This window comes from Durio zibethinus, chromosome 24, assembly GCF_047325235.1.
Source record: "Durio zibethinus cultivar Kanyao isolate XHJ-2024 chromosome 24, ASM4732523v1, whole genome shotgun sequence".
Lineage (NCBI taxonomy): Eukaryota > Viridiplantae > Streptophyta > Magnoliopsida > Malvales > Malvaceae > Durio > Durio zibethinus.
Genome location: NC_143185.1, coordinates 18,919,033 through 18,938,816, shown reverse-complemented (window position 1 = coordinate 18,938,816; position 19,784 = coordinate 18,919,033). Strand labels below are relative to the sequence as shown.

The 19,784-nt window shown below is 29.8% G+C and overlaps 2 protein-coding genes across 2 annotated transcripts; both read right to left on the bottom strand.

The window, feature by feature from the left end:
- Positions 1 to 363: 363 nt before the first annotated feature.
- Positions 364 to 2,009, bottom strand: LOC111316186 (scarecrow-like protein 32). Its single transcript, XM_022918198.2, has one exon. The coding sequence runs from the start codon at positions 1,881 to 1,883 to the stop codon at positions 513 to 515; it is 1,371 nt and encodes a 456-aa protein (XP_022773933.1). The 5' UTR covers positions 1,884 to 2,009; the 3' UTR covers positions 364 to 512.
- Positions 2,010 to 11,514: 9,505 nt separating this feature from the next.
- Positions 11,515 to 12,824, bottom strand: LOC111316185 (LOB domain-containing protein 38-like). Its single transcript, XM_022918197.2, has 2 exons — positions 12,495 to 12,824; positions 11,515 to 12,395 (listed from the first exon to the last, which is right to left on the bottom strand). Exons 1-2 carry the CDS (start codon positions 12,676 to 12,678, stop codon positions 11,887 to 11,889), a joined length of 693 nt encoding a protein of 230 aa, XP_022773932.1. The 5' UTR covers positions 12,679 to 12,824; the 3' UTR covers positions 11,515 to 11,886.
- Positions 12,825 to 19,784: the final 6,960 nt, after the last annotated feature.

The following is a 19,784-nucleotide window of genomic DNA, read 5'->3' as shown; positions in this document are numbered from 1 at the left end:
TAAATCATTTCATCTGAATTAATACTCAATTAAATTATATATATTTATTAAATCGTTTATAATACTTCCTCACATCTATTTGCAGCTTTAAACTAAGACGTGTGTTCCATATGATTTTAAGGAAGAAGAAAGTAACTATCTGATCATCACTTCATGGATACAAATTAATTAAGGAAATAATGCCACCATTCAACATATATATATATATATATATAATGTTCACAATTTGAATGTGTTTTGAGACCAGACACAAAGAGAAAATAATACAGCCAATAGATTCTTAATTAAGGTTATTACAACTAAAGAAGTTATACATGAGAAAATATCAGACAAATCAACAATTAATTTCACTAGTACCCTCGATACAAATATTAGCTCCCACACACACTTCAAGAAAGACTAATACTACTACTAGTAGTCGAATGATAGCAAATTAGAATAAAATTAGAGACTAATGCAAGAAAATTTTGATTAGATTATAGGCTTCTGGAAAAGAAAGAAAAAACAAAGCTTCAAACAGGCATCCAAGCAGTGGCAAATACAACATTATGTCCTTTCCAAGTAAGTACAAGATCGTCTTCTTCTTTCTTTAACCCCCATCCAGCTGCATGCTCATCAAGCATTGTTTTCACTTCTGAAACTGCATCTTCACCAAAACTAATCCCCCTAAAATTGGCGCTCCGCATCCGCTGCACCCACCTGCTCTTTGGTTCAAGCCTTTCGACCCTCTGCAGACCTTCATGAGCTATCACATTCTCTATCTTCCAACAAATATCTGCTTCGTACCACTGCCTTTGCTTGCTTCCTTGAGGAAGAAATGTATCCACGGTATCGTATGGTATCCATAGGTAATTGAAAGCAGACCTTAATCTACATACCAAATTATTTGATGTCAAATCCGCATCCTCATCTACTAGAACAACAACTGTTGGGTCTAGTCCACGAAGAGCCTTAAGAAACATGGTTCGAAGAGATTGAATAGAAGATGGTTCGAAAGAGTAAGGGTTTGAATTTGGATTAGGAAGAGGAGACAAAGTTTCTTCTGGTATATAGTGAAGCATCATGTGACAGTTTATAACTAGAGCCTCACCACTTTCCGCATATACTAAATGTTGAACACGAAGCTGTTCGATCAAAGAGGTGAATCCATCAGCATAACTTGAAGGAACCACCCTGAATTCCAACATTATATTGCGCGACCTAGCGAAGTTAACCAACTTGGAGCCTAACTCTTCATAAGTAAGATCAAGCAATGGGGGGATATCTTCAGTGACACCACCAGCAACTGTAAGTTTCACCAGTGGAGGTCCCTCGAGCCTATTAGCGATGGCATCAATTAATGTAGGAATTTGCATGCAATGTGTCAAGCTTAAATCAACAATGTGAACGACCGAATACCCTTCAACAGCTTCTAGTATTGCTGCATTTGCTGCGGTGAAACCGAACCGATGCCACGGGGTTAAGTCCACAAAGCTAGCCAGCTCGATGACAGAGAAAGTGTGGAAGTCTATAGAAAGGTTGCAACGAGCATTTGCCATTGCTGCAAGCATTTTGCAAGTGCCGCTTTTGGCTGCTCGGACAATAAGAGCTCGAAGAAAAGCACCCGTTAAGCGCTGATTAGAGTCACCATCTGGTGGTGCAATGTTGTTTAGAACCCAAAGAATTTGCTGCGTTAGAGTGGCATCATTGCTTTCTATTGCGTTTGCACAGTGGACTAAAAGTTGTTCCATGCAATTGGCATCACCAAAGCTACCTAAACCCTTTGAGGTAGGGAATCCAAGCCATGGACGAGCCCGGTGAATTTGATTTTTGTTCATTGTGGGAATTGAAAATGAAGTGATTTGGTGCGAGGGTTGTGATGGGCTTTCAGTGAATTGCATCATGGGGAGTAAGAGAGAAAGAGTTCCAAATTGAGAATACAGCACAGGAAATAAAAGTAGTAACAAATAAGTTTCAGAAATCAGAAGATAGCAGAAAGATAGAAAAAGACCAGACTAACAGTGTGTACCTTGTCATTGGGAAACGATCCACACAGTCATGGTGAAAGAGTGAAAAACCTCCAAGTTAATAGTACAGTTTGGGAGAATTCTGCAAACGAATCACAGAAAATTGACAGTTCAGCTTTTGTGAGGATTTTCTTTTCTTCCTAAGGAAAATTAAAAGGGACTGCTCAAAGAGGAGTAAACTCTCATCCCAAAGAAAATATATTGGTTGAAGTCAAATTGGCAAAAAGAGACCCTTCCTTTTCATCTGCTAAAGGATAGGGGCTCCAATGATGCAACAGAAAAACACTGATTCAAAACAACCTTTTTCTTGGCTACAAAAGGGTCTAACCCCCTTATTCTGAATTCCCTTTTCTGCCTTTTTTTTTCTCTCTACTACTACAATCAAAGAAAGAGAGATTGACAGAGAGGGATAATATAAAGGAAAGGAAGAGGGTGGGCTGCTACTGTATGGATTTTGGTGGCATGTGAGGATAGCCGGCCAGGGGATTGTCTATATGTGGGAGTTGGGATTTTGTCATGTAATGAGGATTGAGGGCAGTCATCAGGCCATATGATATTAACTTGCTCATATCATGAAGAAATCATTTTTATGCAGGTCTTTCATGTTCTCTTCTTTTTCTTCTTTTCCTTTTTGCCTATCTGAATTTTATTTTTTTCTCATGTCTTTCAAATTAGCTAAACACCTATATAGTACTGTTTCATTTCTCCATCTAGGTGGGATTCAGTTGTAAGGACAGTAATATCACAAGAATTATTGATTGATGGAGTCCATTGATTTTCAGTGTTTTTGGTGTGAGAATGTAGTAGGGGTCCCTCAAAAGACTTTTGGCAGCCAAAACAACTGCATGTTCTTGTGAGACAAATTCAATAAAGGAATGGTCACTGTCAATTCCATATGAAAGTTGCTTCTCTTCCATTATTTTTGTCCTCTCTTTCTCTCTCTTCATCATTTACAGTGAAAATCCTAGTAATAGCTTATATACAAGAGCAAGCTTTACGAGATAAATTACAAAAGATAAAAAATTAATCAATAACAAGAGTTAGACTCAATCTCAATCAATAAATTTATTCATTTTAACAAAAGAGATTTTGAATTTGACTCTTATTAGTAATTTTTAGTTGGCACTAATCTCAAATACATAATCCATATATGAAACGATAATCAAAATTACTTGCAATGTAATTTGATTAATAGTTTTTTTTATTTTTTGCAAAAGATGCTTAAAATTCAAATCCTCCTTCCTTTAATCTTAATGTTTAATTCAAAATCAAAAGAAAAAAAAATAGCTCTCTCTCACATGAAAAAGACAATGAGTTTGCTAGTCCTGATATTACCATTTGTCTCCTTCCAATTTCCCATTCTAATAATGTTTGGCATAAGATCTAATGTAACACTTCTTTTTAAGTTTTATTAATTACATGCAGATGCTATCCCACACACATTGATATCTAGGGAAGACATACATACTTTTTTAGGCTTTAGCAATTAATAAATTAAACCCCACACAACATTAATGCTCTCTAGGTTACACCAAAACATGCTTCCAACATTCTCCAACCCTTTGCTCTCTCTCTCTCTTTCTCTGCTGCCAGCTGCAACTTTCGAATCAAAATTTGTAAGAGATCTTATCAAGGACCAGTTTTGGATACCCAAAAGAATTTTTTTAAAATTTGAAATTTTAAAAGAATTGTTTTGTAATTAAAGAGGAAATGGCAGGCAGGCAGGAGCACACATCCTTTGAGAAAGGGTCCAAAAATCTTTTTGTTTCATCTCTATACTTAGAAATTGACCCTTCTGAAACTCACACGTGATCTAGTTCCTTTTGTTCCCTTGATGAAGGACTGGTTTCCTCACAGCCCCAACCCCACCTTAAATAGACTACTCGATCATGCCACCCAGGAAAAAGGGACACCTCCCTCTGTCCTCACCACCTCATATCACTAATTGCCTTATGTTCACCAACTTCCTTCCAGCCCTACAAAATTTTTTTGGACCTTATCTGCATTAAATGTTTGAAATTTAGGAAACTTGCCTCAGCTTAACCATGAAACATCAACATTCAACAATACCATATATAGGATAATTTCTTACTTATAATTTCTACTTACCACTCAATGATTTGAGAACGATAAAAAAATATATATACAAAACCACACAGATTTAAATTTTTAATAAAAATTGTATGAGTTTCGTAAATATTAAAAAATATTTTTCATATTTGATTAGTTAACATGATTTATAAAACTGTAAATTTCGTGTTACTTGACACAAAAAACTATGATATAAATATATAAATTACTAAATCTAGACTAAGGAGAGAATCAAAAGAAAGCTGACAAACTTTTTGCTGCACCTTTTTTCCCTTTGTATATATTACTATAACAATCCAACCTTTTTTATAATCCTTTACAAGTTATCGAAATGCATGCAGCTAAAGAAGAGTATAAGAAGAATATGAGGGAAGCATATAGGGAGAATCATATAAGTTAAGGAATTGAGGTTTAAATATAAATCTGAGAGATTTTTTATCAGGTTTCCTAAACTTTGAGATACAAGGACTAGAAGACATGTGGGCCAAAGAAAAAATTTCAGGGCATTTTTTTATTGGAATTTTTTCCAAAGGGAATTCTCAGACATCCCATGGTAGTCTTTGTTTTTGCAGTCAGTAAGACAACATATAAAACAAAATAGCAAGCATGAAAGTAAGGAATGAAACCATGTGCTTTAAGATACCCCAACTGATAAAACATTTGTTTTTGTAGTAAATTAATGAAATTTTAAGCACACTTAGCACAGTATTATATAAATTTCTAAAGATATTGAGGAACTTACCCAAAAAATATGGAAGCCAAAGACATACAAACACCAACTTCCAATGTTGAGCTACAAAAAAAATTTTAAAGGACAATGTTCCTATATTAAACATTTAACGTAAAATCAATTGATAATAGATGAAAGAATCCAATTTAAATATAAAGTTATAAAAAATTGAAGATTTAATAGATATTGGATAATACCTTTTTAATATGATCCTATGTAGATAGAAATAAAAGTCTATCCTGCGACAAACTTGAAAGAGATAACAATAACATACAAGAATAATAAATCAAAACTTAAACTCTGATATGATATTAAGTATTTAATCTAAAATCGATTAAAAACAAGCAAAGGGGTTTAACTTTGATATAAGACCGCGTAAAATCCAAATTTTAACAGATTTGATCTAAAGAACTTTGACTAATCAACTTGTTCTATGTGCTAACTTTTGGACTAGAGAATTTTGATTAATCGACTTGTTCAGTATTAAGCCAGATCCACCCAATCATTACTCAGGGAAGCTTGGGCTTTTCTGCTAGATGGATATTAAAAAATTTAATCACACATCATATATCCAATAGTTTTGAGATTAATTGAGGCTACTACTAAATGTGAAAAACCAGCATTCTTTTATTATAAAAAAAAAAAAAATTAAGGATTAGAAAATTGTGGCAGAGAATAACAGGTAGGTATACAGTTCTTATCATATACAAAAATTATTATTTGAGCATGTTGCCTTGAGGCTTTTGTTCACTTACAATGTCGTATGCATTACTTTTGGCATTGTATTATCCGTTTTTTAATTCAGATCATAAGGCTTTGCCTAAATAATTAAGCATGTCGTTTACCTTTGCTACACGCCATTAAAAACCAAAGATTAACACCTAAGCTAGAAGAACCAAATGTTAAAACTTAAGACTATAATCCAAATTAGCTTAATTGTGCTTTGCTACATGGTACTGATCAATAGCTTATTATAGCCTTTATTAAAAATGAAGTGTTGGGGTCCGGGGAAGGTTGAAAATGGCCAGCTCCTCGAGAAAACTGAGAATCAAACATGTTTGAAAAATGAGAATCAAAGTGGAAAAAAAGGGAAAACGCATTTGGGTTTCGGTTTAGATATTTGAAGTTGTCAAGGATCGCACTTTGATCTTTAAAATTAAAAATCAATATTCTATTAACAAACTACGTGATTATGGCTAAATTTCAAAATATTTCAAAAATATTTGTGGGTAAAGTACTTTTATAATAGTAGTATATAAGAAAATGCTTTGTCGTTTGTGCAGAGAAGAAGAATTTTGTACCTTTCCAAGGCTTCTCAGCAGCTCCGCTCTGATCAATTATTTTGAAGTACTGATCGATGATGCAAGTGATTTCCAAAGCGTGTAGGCATATAAATATAAATATATATATGAATATATGATTAGATGAAATTCTTTATTTTTTTTCTTCTTCTTGTAGTCCAAGGGTTTGGATTAATGTAGCTAGTTAAATTGTAATCAAATTTCCTTAATGATTTGATTTATACTTATATATAGTATGTGCATTTCTTATTCCCATCAAAATTATACTAAGGCTCTAACGTGCTACCAATCCTTACTATTTGTGTTCTTTTGTATTTACATAAGTTTTTTTCATTTTTATAAAAAATTATTATATATCTAAAATAAAAGTAAAATTAAATAGCAAAAATATTTCTAAACAACAAACATCATTAATGAATGTGGTAGAGATTTTACCACAATAACAAAACAATAAAAGAACAAATCTATGTTATTAAAGGAAAAAAAAATAATAATCCAATTAGTTCAATCAATTATCTTTAAGATATGATATTCTATATTAAAATTTAAATCTCAATATATGTAATTTATTCTCTTATCCTCATATTACAGTTTTTTTTATAAAATAATAAAAAAATTTTGTTGTTGTTTAGCATTAAGAATTTGCTTGACAAAAATAAATGAATAAGGGAACTACTATTGCTGTTGTTTAGGGGTGTAAATGATACATTAATACTTATAAATTATTCAGATTCGATTTGAAAAAAATTCGAATTCGGTTCGATTATTATCGAGTCGAACTCGAGCTCGAGTAGCTTGACTTATTGATCGAACTAAATTCGAGTATTTTTATATCTGACTCGAGTAGCTCGCAAGTTTAATCGAACTTTTATATTTAAATATATTTTTATTATTTTAATTAATAAAATATTTTGAATTCGAGTTCGAACTCGAACACAAATAAACGAACTCTTATCAAATATACGAATTGAGTTTATTTTTACATATTAATCGAGTTTAATCGAGTGAGTTCGAGTAATTCGAATACGATCATAAATCAAACTCGAATTTCAAAACTAAAATTAAATCAAATTTAAACCGAATATCGAATCATTAATTGTAAGTCGAACTTAAACTTAAATTTTTTATTATATTAATTCGACTCGATTACACTAGTACTGTTACCCTACGTCAAGACGTCTGGTAAAGCAAGCAACTTGATGCCACTTTTGTTGCTTTCATTGAAGTCTTTAAAAATTTGTTGTGTTTTTAGGCCTTTCGATTCGATTTAAAAATAATAAAATCTTGGCTGCGGCACATAAACAATTGGGGGGGGAGGGGGGGTTGGACTCAGCCCAAATACACTATTAGCCCTGAATTTTGTTTAAATGTTTGGATAAGATCATTTGCAATGGCCTATCTTCCTATTTTTGTTGGGCTTTTTATCTTGAATTGAAGGCCCTATTACTTGGTTGAATCTAGAATTTTTAAAGAATTTGTATTTCAGTTTATATTTAATATTCAATCAATATATAAATTTTATATACGATCAATTATCTCATTTTATTAATGAATAAATATTAATATTTAAAATAAATATATAAAAATTAATATTTTTTAAAAATTTTACTCATTAATAAAATGTTATCATCTGATTCATTTTATTAATGAGATGATATTATTTAATTTATTAATAGTGTATAAATATATATACTAATAATATATCAAATATAAATCTTTTATATATTTCCACTTTCAAGGTAAAAGATCTTCATATATAATAATCCTTCTAAAAGTCTTAGATTCAAGCTTAAAAATAAATATAGATATAATAGGTTAGATAAAAGGAAAAAGACACTATTTTCGTTTTATTTATTTTTGGCTGTCAAAAAAAAAAAGTTGTATATGAATTAAATGTTCAATAAACAATTCGTAAATGAATTGTATTTTTATTCATTTATTTTTATTTATTAAATTAAATAAATTATTTTAAACAAATATTTAGTGTTAATTTTGTAAACAAGCTTATCTCAAACAAATTGTAATTAGTTCGTTTATATTAATGAACAAAATAATTTATTACTCATTTATAAGATTATTTATAGATTGATTAAAAATTTATTTATAACTCGTTTATTGTTTGATAATAATAAATATTATTATTTCATTTCTTTATTAATATGTTTTATTTAAAATTCATAATTTTTAATTATTTTTAAAGGTATTTCTTTAAAAATGATAAGCTCATTTAATTTAATAAATTAAAATTTTATAAAATTAACTAAAAGTATCGTGCAAGGCACGGATATAAAATTAATAAAACTTTAAATCTTTATTTTTTTTTTTCAGTTATCTAAATTAAATCACAACTAAAATGCATAATAACTTATAAATGATAAAATCATCCATATTTTTTATATATGAGGCTATAAGTGGTAAGGAAAAAATATATATATATATATATATATGTAACAGATGAATTCGCAATAAAGTAAGAAAAAAAAAAAAAAAAAGCAAATGACCGCCCAAGCCGACAACAACATGACCGTACCATTGGCATCCTATTGGGTGAATTAGACGGAAAAACAGGGAACTTTTATAGGTCGCACTCTATACCCCTTGCCTACCCCACAAATAGCATATATATATATATATATATATATTATGATTCATTCCAAATATCACTTAAGGATATAAATTTTATTTATATTTAATGAGAAATTTAATTTTTAATTCAAATATAGATAAAAATAGATATTATATTATAAGAATAGATATAAAAATAGATATAATTTTAAAATTTTATTAGATATGAAGATAAAGATGGATAATATATTAATATATATAGTTATAAAAAAAATAACCTAAATATACAAGATAAAAACAAAAAAAAAAGTTAAAAATTTTAGTTTTTATTTTTTTTTAAGTTAAAGATATGAGGATTACTTATACCCATTAAATATTCATGGAGATTAAGATGAAAATAAATTTAAAAATATTTATTGGGTATGAATATATGGATGAATATAATATAAAAATTCAAATATGGGGATGAATAATATTCTACTTTACTTATATTTTATCCGTTGATATCCTTAATTGCACTTTCCCAACCCATTTGCACTCTCCAAAAGCCACTATAGTAAAACTATGTATATCGTATATAATTATTATAATATAATTAATTATAATTTAAATTTTTTAAAAATTTTATACAAAATTCATATTTGTTAGTAATAGAGTTTTACATAATTTTTTTTTATTATGGTTGAATAATTATAAGATTATAATAAAAAATTATAAATAAAATGCTTATCGGAATCAAGCATTTTTTTAGTGCCAAAAGTCTACCTTGTTAATGTGGTTCATATATTAATAAAAAATTTCACATCATTTAAGGAAGGAAAGAAAATGTGCAATATATACACGAAAGACTCAAAAATCTAATAACTTAAGTTTTTGAATTTAAATATTATCCAATATGTATGTATAAATTTTTTTGGTGTATTATTATAAATTTCAAATATAATTTATCTCATCAATAACTGATATTAAGTGTTGTTTAACATATATGTATAAGCTCTTTTAATATACTCTTATGGGTTTTTATAACTTATCTCCTTAACAATTGATATTAGAGTCAAAGATTCAATTTAAACATAATGAATATGATGATACATAAAAGATCCAACAAGATAATGTATTGAATCAACTCGTGATTGAATATAAACTTAAAAATGTTTTAAAACAATCTAGACCCACAGAAAGATAAAATTGAGTATTAAGTTTAAAGTGCACCAATATAATTCAAGACGTATAAAAGATGCAAGATTATTTGACCTTAAAACAAGTTAATAAATTTATTTGTATGAAAAATCTAATCGAATTCACAAATGAACAAAAAAAAATTATTGAAGTAATTTACATATAAATAAGAAATTTCATATTATATCATTAAAAAATAAAAAATTATATATATACATGAAACAAAAAAAACTTAATAACTTAAAAATCTAATAATTTAAAATTTTGAATTTGAGTAATGTGCAATGTGTATATATAAACTCCTTCGATATATTCTCATAGATTTCAAGGGTCACTTATCGCCCATTTCTTCCAAACAATAAATTTTCAAATTTTCCTTTTGGCCTTTGCCATAGCAACTCGTTATTTCGGCACTGTTTGGTTTTTTTAATATTTGTTGCGGATAACTATGAGGAGAAAAATTGGATGAGTGCGTGTTTTTGTCTTTTTCCTTTTTTTATATGGAATTGGAATTTGGAAGAAGACTAATGAATAAAGGAGACGCGCTAGTTTTGGAATGTGGAGAACACGATCCAATGACCATGGAAGAAAATCGGTGTGGGATGGATGACTTAAAAGTTAAAACATGATGAGTGCGATTTAGGTAAGACGTTGGTTCTGCTGAAACATTTTGGCTGCTTTCATTTTTGCAGCTTTCCTCCAATGAAAATGGAGGCATCCAGTCATTGCCACGTATTTGCCTCGTCATAAATTTATGATATACTTTGGATAGATGGGTCAAACAATGAAGAATCTCTAGAATTAGATAAATCAAGAATTATTTAAAATATCTTTATTTATAAGTGTAAGCTTTATATAATATTTGGTGGATTTTATATAATTTTAAATTTTTTTAATTATAGTATAATTATTGTAAGTAAAATATTATCACTTAAAAAAACTCATCTTAGCGCCATTGGATCATTAATGTATTTTTTCTCAAATGGTGAAATATCTTTCAAACAATGGGTAAGAAAATGATGCTTTAAGACAAATATGGATTAAGTGTTATATTTCTAACATCTGCATCTTTATTTTTAATGTAATATTAATGTAATTATGTAATTAAACATAGTGTTAGAGATTATAATATTATAATTAGCGTAATATATGAAATTATGATATAATTATAATACTGTATCAACATGAATATGGTATATTTTTTTAATTAACTAGATCTTATGTATATAAATAAAAAGTTTTTTTTAAACAAAGAATTAGTTTTGTTCTAATATCTATTATTAATATTTGTCAACTATATATGATCATTAATGTAGCTTTTTGAGGTTGTTCTTATGAAGAATTATATTCTTATTCTACTAATGAATTTTAATTTGACAGCAAATGCTAGGAAACAGGAACAGGATACTTTGGGGTTGTATTAAGCAATCAAAAACCTGGTTGAAGATGCAAAACTACTTCAAATTATTCTCCAACTAAAATTGTTTGATTTGCCAATATATATATTTTACTGTATCTTCTGTCAATGGTTGGTGAAGTGGATGATGATTCAGGTTAGATATATAGTAGGGTATACTCATTTTATGACCAATCAAATAAAATTCTTCAAAAACTATAGCATCCAAGATCATAAATTGAGAAATTTGTAGAAAAATAAGTTTGATTTATTCATGTCATACAGGCATGGCAAAACACAGAGATGATGAAGAAGAAGAAGAAGATTACAAAGAAAGTAACAGAAAGAAAGGATGATTTTAAGGATCACCGACAAACTCATTTTCCTCTCTTTCACAGTTTTAACGCATTAAAAAGAAAAAAGAGAGAAATCCTGTGCCGGTAATTCACAAAAACTCGCCGGAAAAGTCATTCCCGGAAAACCCTTCCTAGAAATAGGCCAAAAATGATCTAAAATCTCACCAAAAGAAAAAAGAAATGGTTGTGGTAGAAAAGAAGAATATTACAGCGAACTAGATCATTTGAACGTTAGATTCACTAGAAAAAGCTCTTTTTCTCTTCAACCAAACAAGTTTAATAACTTTTTATCTGCTCCTACTTCTTGTCCTTGTTGATCTGTAAACCCACTTTCGAAGCACGTTGTTGTGACAGATTCCTCCGAGTTCATAGACGGAGTCTCCGATCGTCTGTTATCCGGCACTCGCTTTCCTGTAAAGCTTGGAGTCAAGCAAAGATCCAGATCGGACGGCTGTAATTTCTTGAATTCTTGAATTCTTTTACGCTTAGGTGAAACCTTAGATCTTGAATTGGAAAACCGACAGTTTGAGTTCAGATTCGTTGCTGTTTCTTGCAACTTCCACATGTTCGCACATGTAGCTTCGGATGCTTCATCGGATGTTGGTGTCGGAGCCACAAGTTCAGGCATCGCCCGCAGAACTCCCCCTCGTAGGACAGTGTCAACTGCCGCTTGACAAACATGCCAGTTTCCTGTCCATAAAAGCCCAACAGCTCCGTTGACAGGATTCACTGTTCTCCCACAAGCTTCGAACAACAGTGATTGGAATAAAGCTGATCGAAAGTTTTATAACAAAGACCTTAGAATTTACAATCAAATGAAAACTCAAAAAGGTAAGAATGAAAAAAAAAAAAGAAGCTCTGCCCCCATACCAGGACGTTGAGATTCTGGAACAGCGGAAATGAAAGACATGAGCCCCGCACGACCAAAAAACTTGGCAACAAAAACAGTAGCGTTGCCTTGCGCTTCAGGACTCTCGATCCATTGCAGGCAAGGACGTAAAATACAAGACTCGCTGCATCCTTTTCGTAAGACTCGGCACCCGTTACAACTCATGGCTCAACCCTATGTTAGCATGAATCCCACTCAAAACTTCTCAGAGTTGGCTGGCTGGCTCTCTAGTTGACTGTTACCAAGATTACAAGAAACAAGAAAGCAAATAAAAATGGCCAAATAGAAATGGGTTGGCACAGAGAGAGGGGATGTACCAGAGGGAGAGATTTAGGAGGGTTTTAAAGGGAAAAAGGGTTGAAATCAAACTCAAGTGTTGGGTTAGATTGGTAGTGGGTGGGTGCGTTCACAGGGGAGAGTGTGGTGTGGTTGGGTACTTTTCGTTGGGATGGGGGAAATGAAAGAGGTTAGATTCCAAAGACTTGGGCGCGAGCGGCTCCGTGTTTCCGCGGATGGTTGTCCCTCCACCGTTGGATTCCTATCTCTTTTTTCTTTTAATATCCCATTTGAGTGGATTTTGGTTATTGATGGCCTTTCATTTTCATTTTTTATTTTTTTTCTTCTTCATATGATATTAAGAAAAAATAAAAAAACTTGAAATAAAGTTATCTTGCGTCATGGGTATTTAGAAAATGCTATGGCATGGCCTGCACATGTAATGAATATATTCTTAGAGTTGTGGGACGAGCAATACATATTATAATGCTAGTGGCGAAAAATTATGGTATTTCTAGATACTAATCATTGAGGGTTTTGTGTGAGATATTAGGAGACATAAGCATGGCTTGGGGTGTAATTAAAAATTGTAAAACATTATAGAGTCCTGTTAATTTTATATTTATCTATATATAGAATTTTTAAATTTCATTAGTGGATTAAGAAAGAAATTGATAAGTATATTTTTATTATATTAATTTAAAAAAATTTAATATACTTTAAAGGGATATATGTATTATATTTTTGATTCATTGATGGAATTTAAAAACTTGATAAGGATGGATGAAATAATTTTTTTTAACATTATAATACTTTTTAATTAATAATATTGATTGCAACTAGAATCAATTATAAACACATCATATGTTTTCTAGAAATTGTTAAAGCAAGGATTATTTGATTGCTACTTTAATTATGTATTAATTAATTAAAAGAATAGCAAAAGCATAAAATATAAACATAAACATAAATAATTACCAACGCTTTAATTATTTTTTTTTTAAGAAATTATTTGAAACACTAATAGTGGATTTTTTTTTTGTCTTCATAAGCAATGTTAAGATGATGACACATGTCTCATTTCTTTTTTAAAGTAATTTTTTTAAACATATATAAAGAATATATGTCATTATCTTAATCCTATTTGTAAAGTTAAAAAATTTCATATTGTCAATGTATTTGATAATTTCTCTTTTTTTTTTATACTACTATGTAATTTTATGATTTTACCTTGATATATATTTTACAGTTTGAACTAGGGATATAAATGATACATTAGTACTCGTAAGCTACTCGGATTCGATTCGAATAAAACTCAAATTTGGTTCGATTATTATTGAGTTGAGCTCGAGCTTGAGTAACTCGATTCATCGATCGAGTCGAGTTCGAGTATTCTTATATCTGGTTCGAGTAACTCGTGAGCCTAATCGAGTTTTTATATTTAAAATTTTTTTATTATTTTAATTAATAAAATATTTCAAATTCGAGTTCAAATTTGAGCACAAATAATTGAGCTTTTATCGAGTATAAGAATCGAGCTTATTTTTACATATTAATCGAGTTTAATCGAGCAAGCTCGAGTAGCTCGATTTTGATCACGAATCGAGCTCGAGTTAGAAAAATGAAACTCGATCGAGTTCGAGCCGAGTGTCATAACATATAGATTCAAAAATCTATAGCTAGATTTAACAAATGAATGGAGTCGTCACCAATATTTTATTAGGTATGATTGGTCACTTAGAGAATCTATCCTTTTAAGAAACTCCTAAACTTGACTAAGGGTCCCTAAAAAAATAGATTCGGGTCTATTAACCATACAGGGTTCGGGAGTTCGGTTACATATGAGAAATGTTATAGCACCCCCACATGCCCATCCAAGGGATGGTACCATATTATTTCAAATTTATCCTAAAGTTCGAAGCCTAATGGTTTTAAATATTGAAAATAATTTTTAAGATTCTCTATCAATCTGGTAAAACTCTTAAAAAATACTTCATCACCTTATGAGTATTCAAGAATCTCATTCGATTTCTTGAAAAGGCTTTGTCATCGAAAAATGATTTATTTATTTTTATTTTTATTTTGAAAATTAATCTAATTATTCCACAATTTGGGTCAAATTAGAAATATTTTTTCTTTTGAATTTCTAAAATTTTCACCATTTTGGTCTATTTAGAAATTTCCTTTTTCTCTTTTTTCCTTTAGAAAGAAAATAATATGACAATTATTTTTATTGAAATTTCACCAAAATTATTCCACTATTTAGGTCAAATTTAGAGAAAATTTTTCACTTAGAGATTTCTTAAAAATTTATCATTTGAAATCTCTAAGAATCTCATTTTTAGATAATTATCAAATATTTTCAATCTAAATTTTTATGTGAAAAAGAATACAATTATTTGTATTAAAATTTCATCTAAATCATTCCACTATTTGGGTCAAATTTAGAGAAAATTTTTAACCTAGAGATTTTTTAGGAATTTACTATTTGAAATTTCTAAAAATCTCATCTTTGGATAATTTGTATTGAATTCCAAAATTTTTTTATATTTTTATGCTTTTTATGTTTTTAATTTTTTTTGTTTAAAAATAAATATTAACTATTGTTATTGAAATTTTATCTATATTATTCCACCATTTGGAACAAATCTAGACAAAATTTCTCACCTAAGAATTTTATAAAAATTTTCATTTGAAATTTTTATAAATTTCATAATTAGATAATTAATATTTATTCTCAAAATATTTATTTTTATTATTTTATTTTGATAAAATAAAAAACATAAGTAAAACAAATAAATTAAATAAAATAAATAAGAAAATAAAAAAAATCCAAAAATGGCTCGGCTCAGGTTTGGGATACGGCTCGACTCAAGATAAAAATCATGGCTCAGATACGCGGCTCGGGATCTTGGCTCGGCTCGACTCGATTGAAACCTAGATGGGGAAACGGGTCACTGGTTCGGGTGCGTTACGGGTCGGGTCGGATCTTGACAAAACGCGCGGATCCTGTGAGTTTACTAACCCAAAAACGACGTCATTTTGGAGATGGTATATAAGACTGAAGATCGATTTTTTTTCAGAATTCCCTTCTCTTTTTCTCTCTCTTCCCTTTTTTTTCTCTTTTTTCTCTCTAAACAATTACAAATTTCAGTTGAATTCTTATCAAAATCTGGAAAAAGTCAGAATCTTCAAATCTGGCTTAAAAACTCGTCGAAAAATTCAAAATTCATCGAAAAATTTTATCGGATTCTGAAAAAATTTCAAAAATTTTTTAGAAAAAGAGCTCCAAAAATTCTAAAAAAAACTTCTAAAAATCCTATACTGCCTCTAAACAATTTTTGCTTCTGTTTCACCTTTTTGTTTTTTTTTCCTCTCTGATTCCTATGTGTTCTCAAACTTAGCTAGGGTCTATATTTATAAGATCAGATCAAAAGAGTTTCTGATCAGTTTCGAATCCTCCTTTGATTGGGTTTCCACATTATCAGAAAACCTAGGATCCCAAAGAAATTGAAACCAATTGCAATTCTACCAGTGCCTATGCACGGTAGAATTTGCAATTTTTTTCCTTTTTTTTAAAATATTATCTCCTAAAAATAAAATAAATAAATAAATAATAAAATTTAGAATAATAAACCAATAAAAAATAAAAATAAGAAAACTGGGCCAATCTGGCCCTTTTAAACTAGATCTAAGTTAAGCCTAATGGGCTTAGGCCCAACCCCTATTGAACTAGGCCTAATAAGCCTAGGTCCGGACAAATTAGGGTGTCTACAGCTGTCACTCTTTGCATATTTTTTGTGAAACATAAATTGTGCAAAAACGTAAACACCCTGCACATGATCATCCCAACAAATTCATGTTTTTTTTTTTTTAAAAAAAAGTAAACAAAGCTCCTCTAAACAAAGGCAACAAAACTTTAGAAAATAAATGGCTTCTTTGAATAGAGGCAATGAACTTTGGGGAAATAAATGACTCATCTGAATAGAGGCAATGAACTTTAAAAAAATAAATTGTTCCTATGAATAGAGGCAACGAACTTTTAAAAATCAAATGGCTCCTCTGAATAGAGGCAACAGAACTTTAAAAAATAAATTACTCATCTAAACAGAGGCACCATGACTTTGAAAAATAAATTGCTCCTCTAAACAGAGGCATCACGACTTTAAAAAATAAATTGCTCCTCTAAACAGAAACAACAGAACTTTGAAAAAAAATAAATTACTCATTAACAATCATGTCCAAAGGAGTTATAGATCATGACTGAAGGAATTTTGTAATGGGAACTCAAGGATTCACAATTTAAGTTCAACATTCAGAGGTTCAGATTCGCAAGAATCTTTCAACTTCGTAAGAATTTACTGAAATTTGATTCTTAAAATTTTAATTTCATTCAAATTTGTAATATCTCAAGATTTGCATTTGCAACTTGCAAGACTCGCATCCAACATTTAAAGATCCTTATTTGAATTTTAGAGATTCACATCCAAAAGTTCAAGGCTTTTCAAAGGTTTTCATTTGGTAAACTTGGAATTCATATCCAAAAATCAAAAGCTTTTCATTCGAATTTTGGAGATTCACTTCTAAAAATTTAAAGCTTCTCATTTAAGTTCAAAGGCTCACATGCAATAAAACTTAGAGTTTCATATCTAAGTTCAAAAGTTCTCATTTAAAACATTAGAAATTCATATCCAAAAAGTTAAAGCTTTGCATTTTGGAGATTCACATCCAAAAGTTCAAAACTTTTCATTTGTTCGAAGATTCACATTCGATGAACTTTAGTGTTTCACTCCTCAAAGATTCTCATTTTGAAACTAAAAAATTCTCATTTGAGTTCTCAAAAATTCTCATCAAAATATTCACAATTTATTTTTCAAGTGACTCAAAAATTTGCATGAATGAATGTTATGACCAAAAATGCAAATGCCTTCTTAATGATGCAAATGCAACAACCTAGATTCTCATAGTGCCATGCATGTCCAAACAAAGTTTAATTCATCAAATTATGTGTACGTATTATTCAAGCAATGATGCCAACATGATACATATAATGCGGATATTAATAATGTCATGAAATCTTAAATAATTGTGGTAATATGGCTCTTAAAACTCCACCATTTTGCATTTCTTTCTTGTTCAGTTTCACAATACTTTGGGACAAGTTTCATCAATCGATCATCATTTGACCATCATTCATGGGCTTTTTAGCACTAATAAATTTTAGAACAAGTTTCATCCACCATCACTGGGTCACTACTCATAGGTGTCTCAACATTAATCATTCCGAACAAACTTCATCGTCCGTCACTAGGTTACACTCATAGGTTTCTCAACGCTAACCACTTTATCCATTGATCCATATTATTTTTATCATTCAATCATAATTCGTAAGTCATGTCGACCAAGTCATCACTTGGTCATATCACCTCTTCAAGTTTTTGTATTCTCTTCATTTGTTGGCCAACCCATCACCATTTTCATCATTTGACCACACTATTTGCTATCTCAAATTATCCTTCTCAGGCTCCTACGATCTCTTCATTTTTCTTTATCATTTTGGATTTTTTTTAAATGAATACAAGACTCTTTTAAGCACATATTCATTCATTCATTCATTATCATTTCAATTCTTGACAAATACAATGCAATCAAGCATTTTTTCAATTCATTTTAGAGATGTGAGAACAAAAGAACGAATGTGCATTGAGAGAATGAGAAGTGAGTCTTGATACCAAAGCAAATGACGAAAGAAACAAGTTGGATGTATGACATTGGGACAAATGAATATTCAAATAATTTTGAACATTAATTCGAGATTTTTTTTAAAAAAAAAAAACTCATTCCATTGATTGTCAAAATCATTTTGAACTCATCAAACTTTACCCCAACTTTGAAGGATATTTAGATGCATTGATCTTCTATATATTTGAACTATTCATCTAACTTTCAGCTTAAAGATTTGGTCTACCAAAATTACCCTTTTTGATTTTTAATTTGAGTCTACCTTTTTCTTCATTTCATCTTTTTTTTTTCATTTTCTCTTTTTTTCTCTTTTTCACCTTTCACCTTTCACCTCTCATCATTTTCTTTTTTTTTTCTTATCTTTCATCCATTGTTGATATCTCTTATACATTAATCTTTAGGGCAATAACATGATTCCATCATGAGCACACCTTTGTCCAACATATGATTATTCAATTTGAGTATTTACACTTGATCCAAATGAACTTTTCAAGGTTGTAATGTAGGCCATGGTATGGGCTAATGAAAGAAATAGATAAAATAGGCTCAATATATATGTTTAAAAGGTTCAAAACTAAAGGATCATCACTTGATGCAGCTTGGCGTTTTGCCTCACTCTATATCATTTTACTACTTTTTCCTTTTTCTATCTCATTTTTCATAAAAAAGATTCTTATTTCTTTACCCCAAATCATTTGTGACATTTTTCTTTATTTTTTTTTTTTTTAGATCTTTTAGACTATTTTTTTTTTAAAAAAATATCCCATAGTATGGAGGGTGATCCTTGATTAAGGTTTTTTAGAAAAGAAAATCACAATTAGCTCACAGGGGTAGCAATGAATGGTTTTTCAAATGGTAAAAAAAAGATGGCCATTTTTCATCTCAATGTGGATACTTTTCTTGAACCTCATCTATTAAGTAAAAAATAAGCTCATGGATTTGTAAAAAAAAACTGTCCATCTTCAAGATATATTAATCTCACATCTGTTAGTAGCTAACTATTTTTTTTTACTCCAATAATCTTCTTAAATCAATGTGAATGAGTTCTCAAAATTAAATTTCAAAATTATTGCTGCCATTGTCTAAACATTCATCGTTCGAAATTCAAGAATGGGAACAAAAGTTATGAAAGGTGACAAAGCATGGAACAATAGTTGAATGAAGAAGAAAATGTAATAAAATACATTAAATTCCTTTTATTGAAATGATAACAAATGAAATCCTACTGCCTAAAAGAAACCTAACATTACTCT

Coding starts and splice junctions, on each gene's coding strand:
- LOC111316186 (XM_022918198.2), bottom strand. CDS start 1,883: ATGATGCAATTCACTGAAAGCCCATCACAACCCTCGCACCAAATCACT.
- LOC111316185 (XM_022918197.2), bottom strand. CDS start 12,678: ATGAGTTGTAACGGGTGCCGAGTCTTACGAAAAGGATGCAGCGAGTCT. Junction 12,396..12,494: donor TCCAGAATCTCAACGTCCTG/GTATGGGGGCAG, acceptor ACTTTCGATCAG/CTTTATTCCAATCACTGTTG.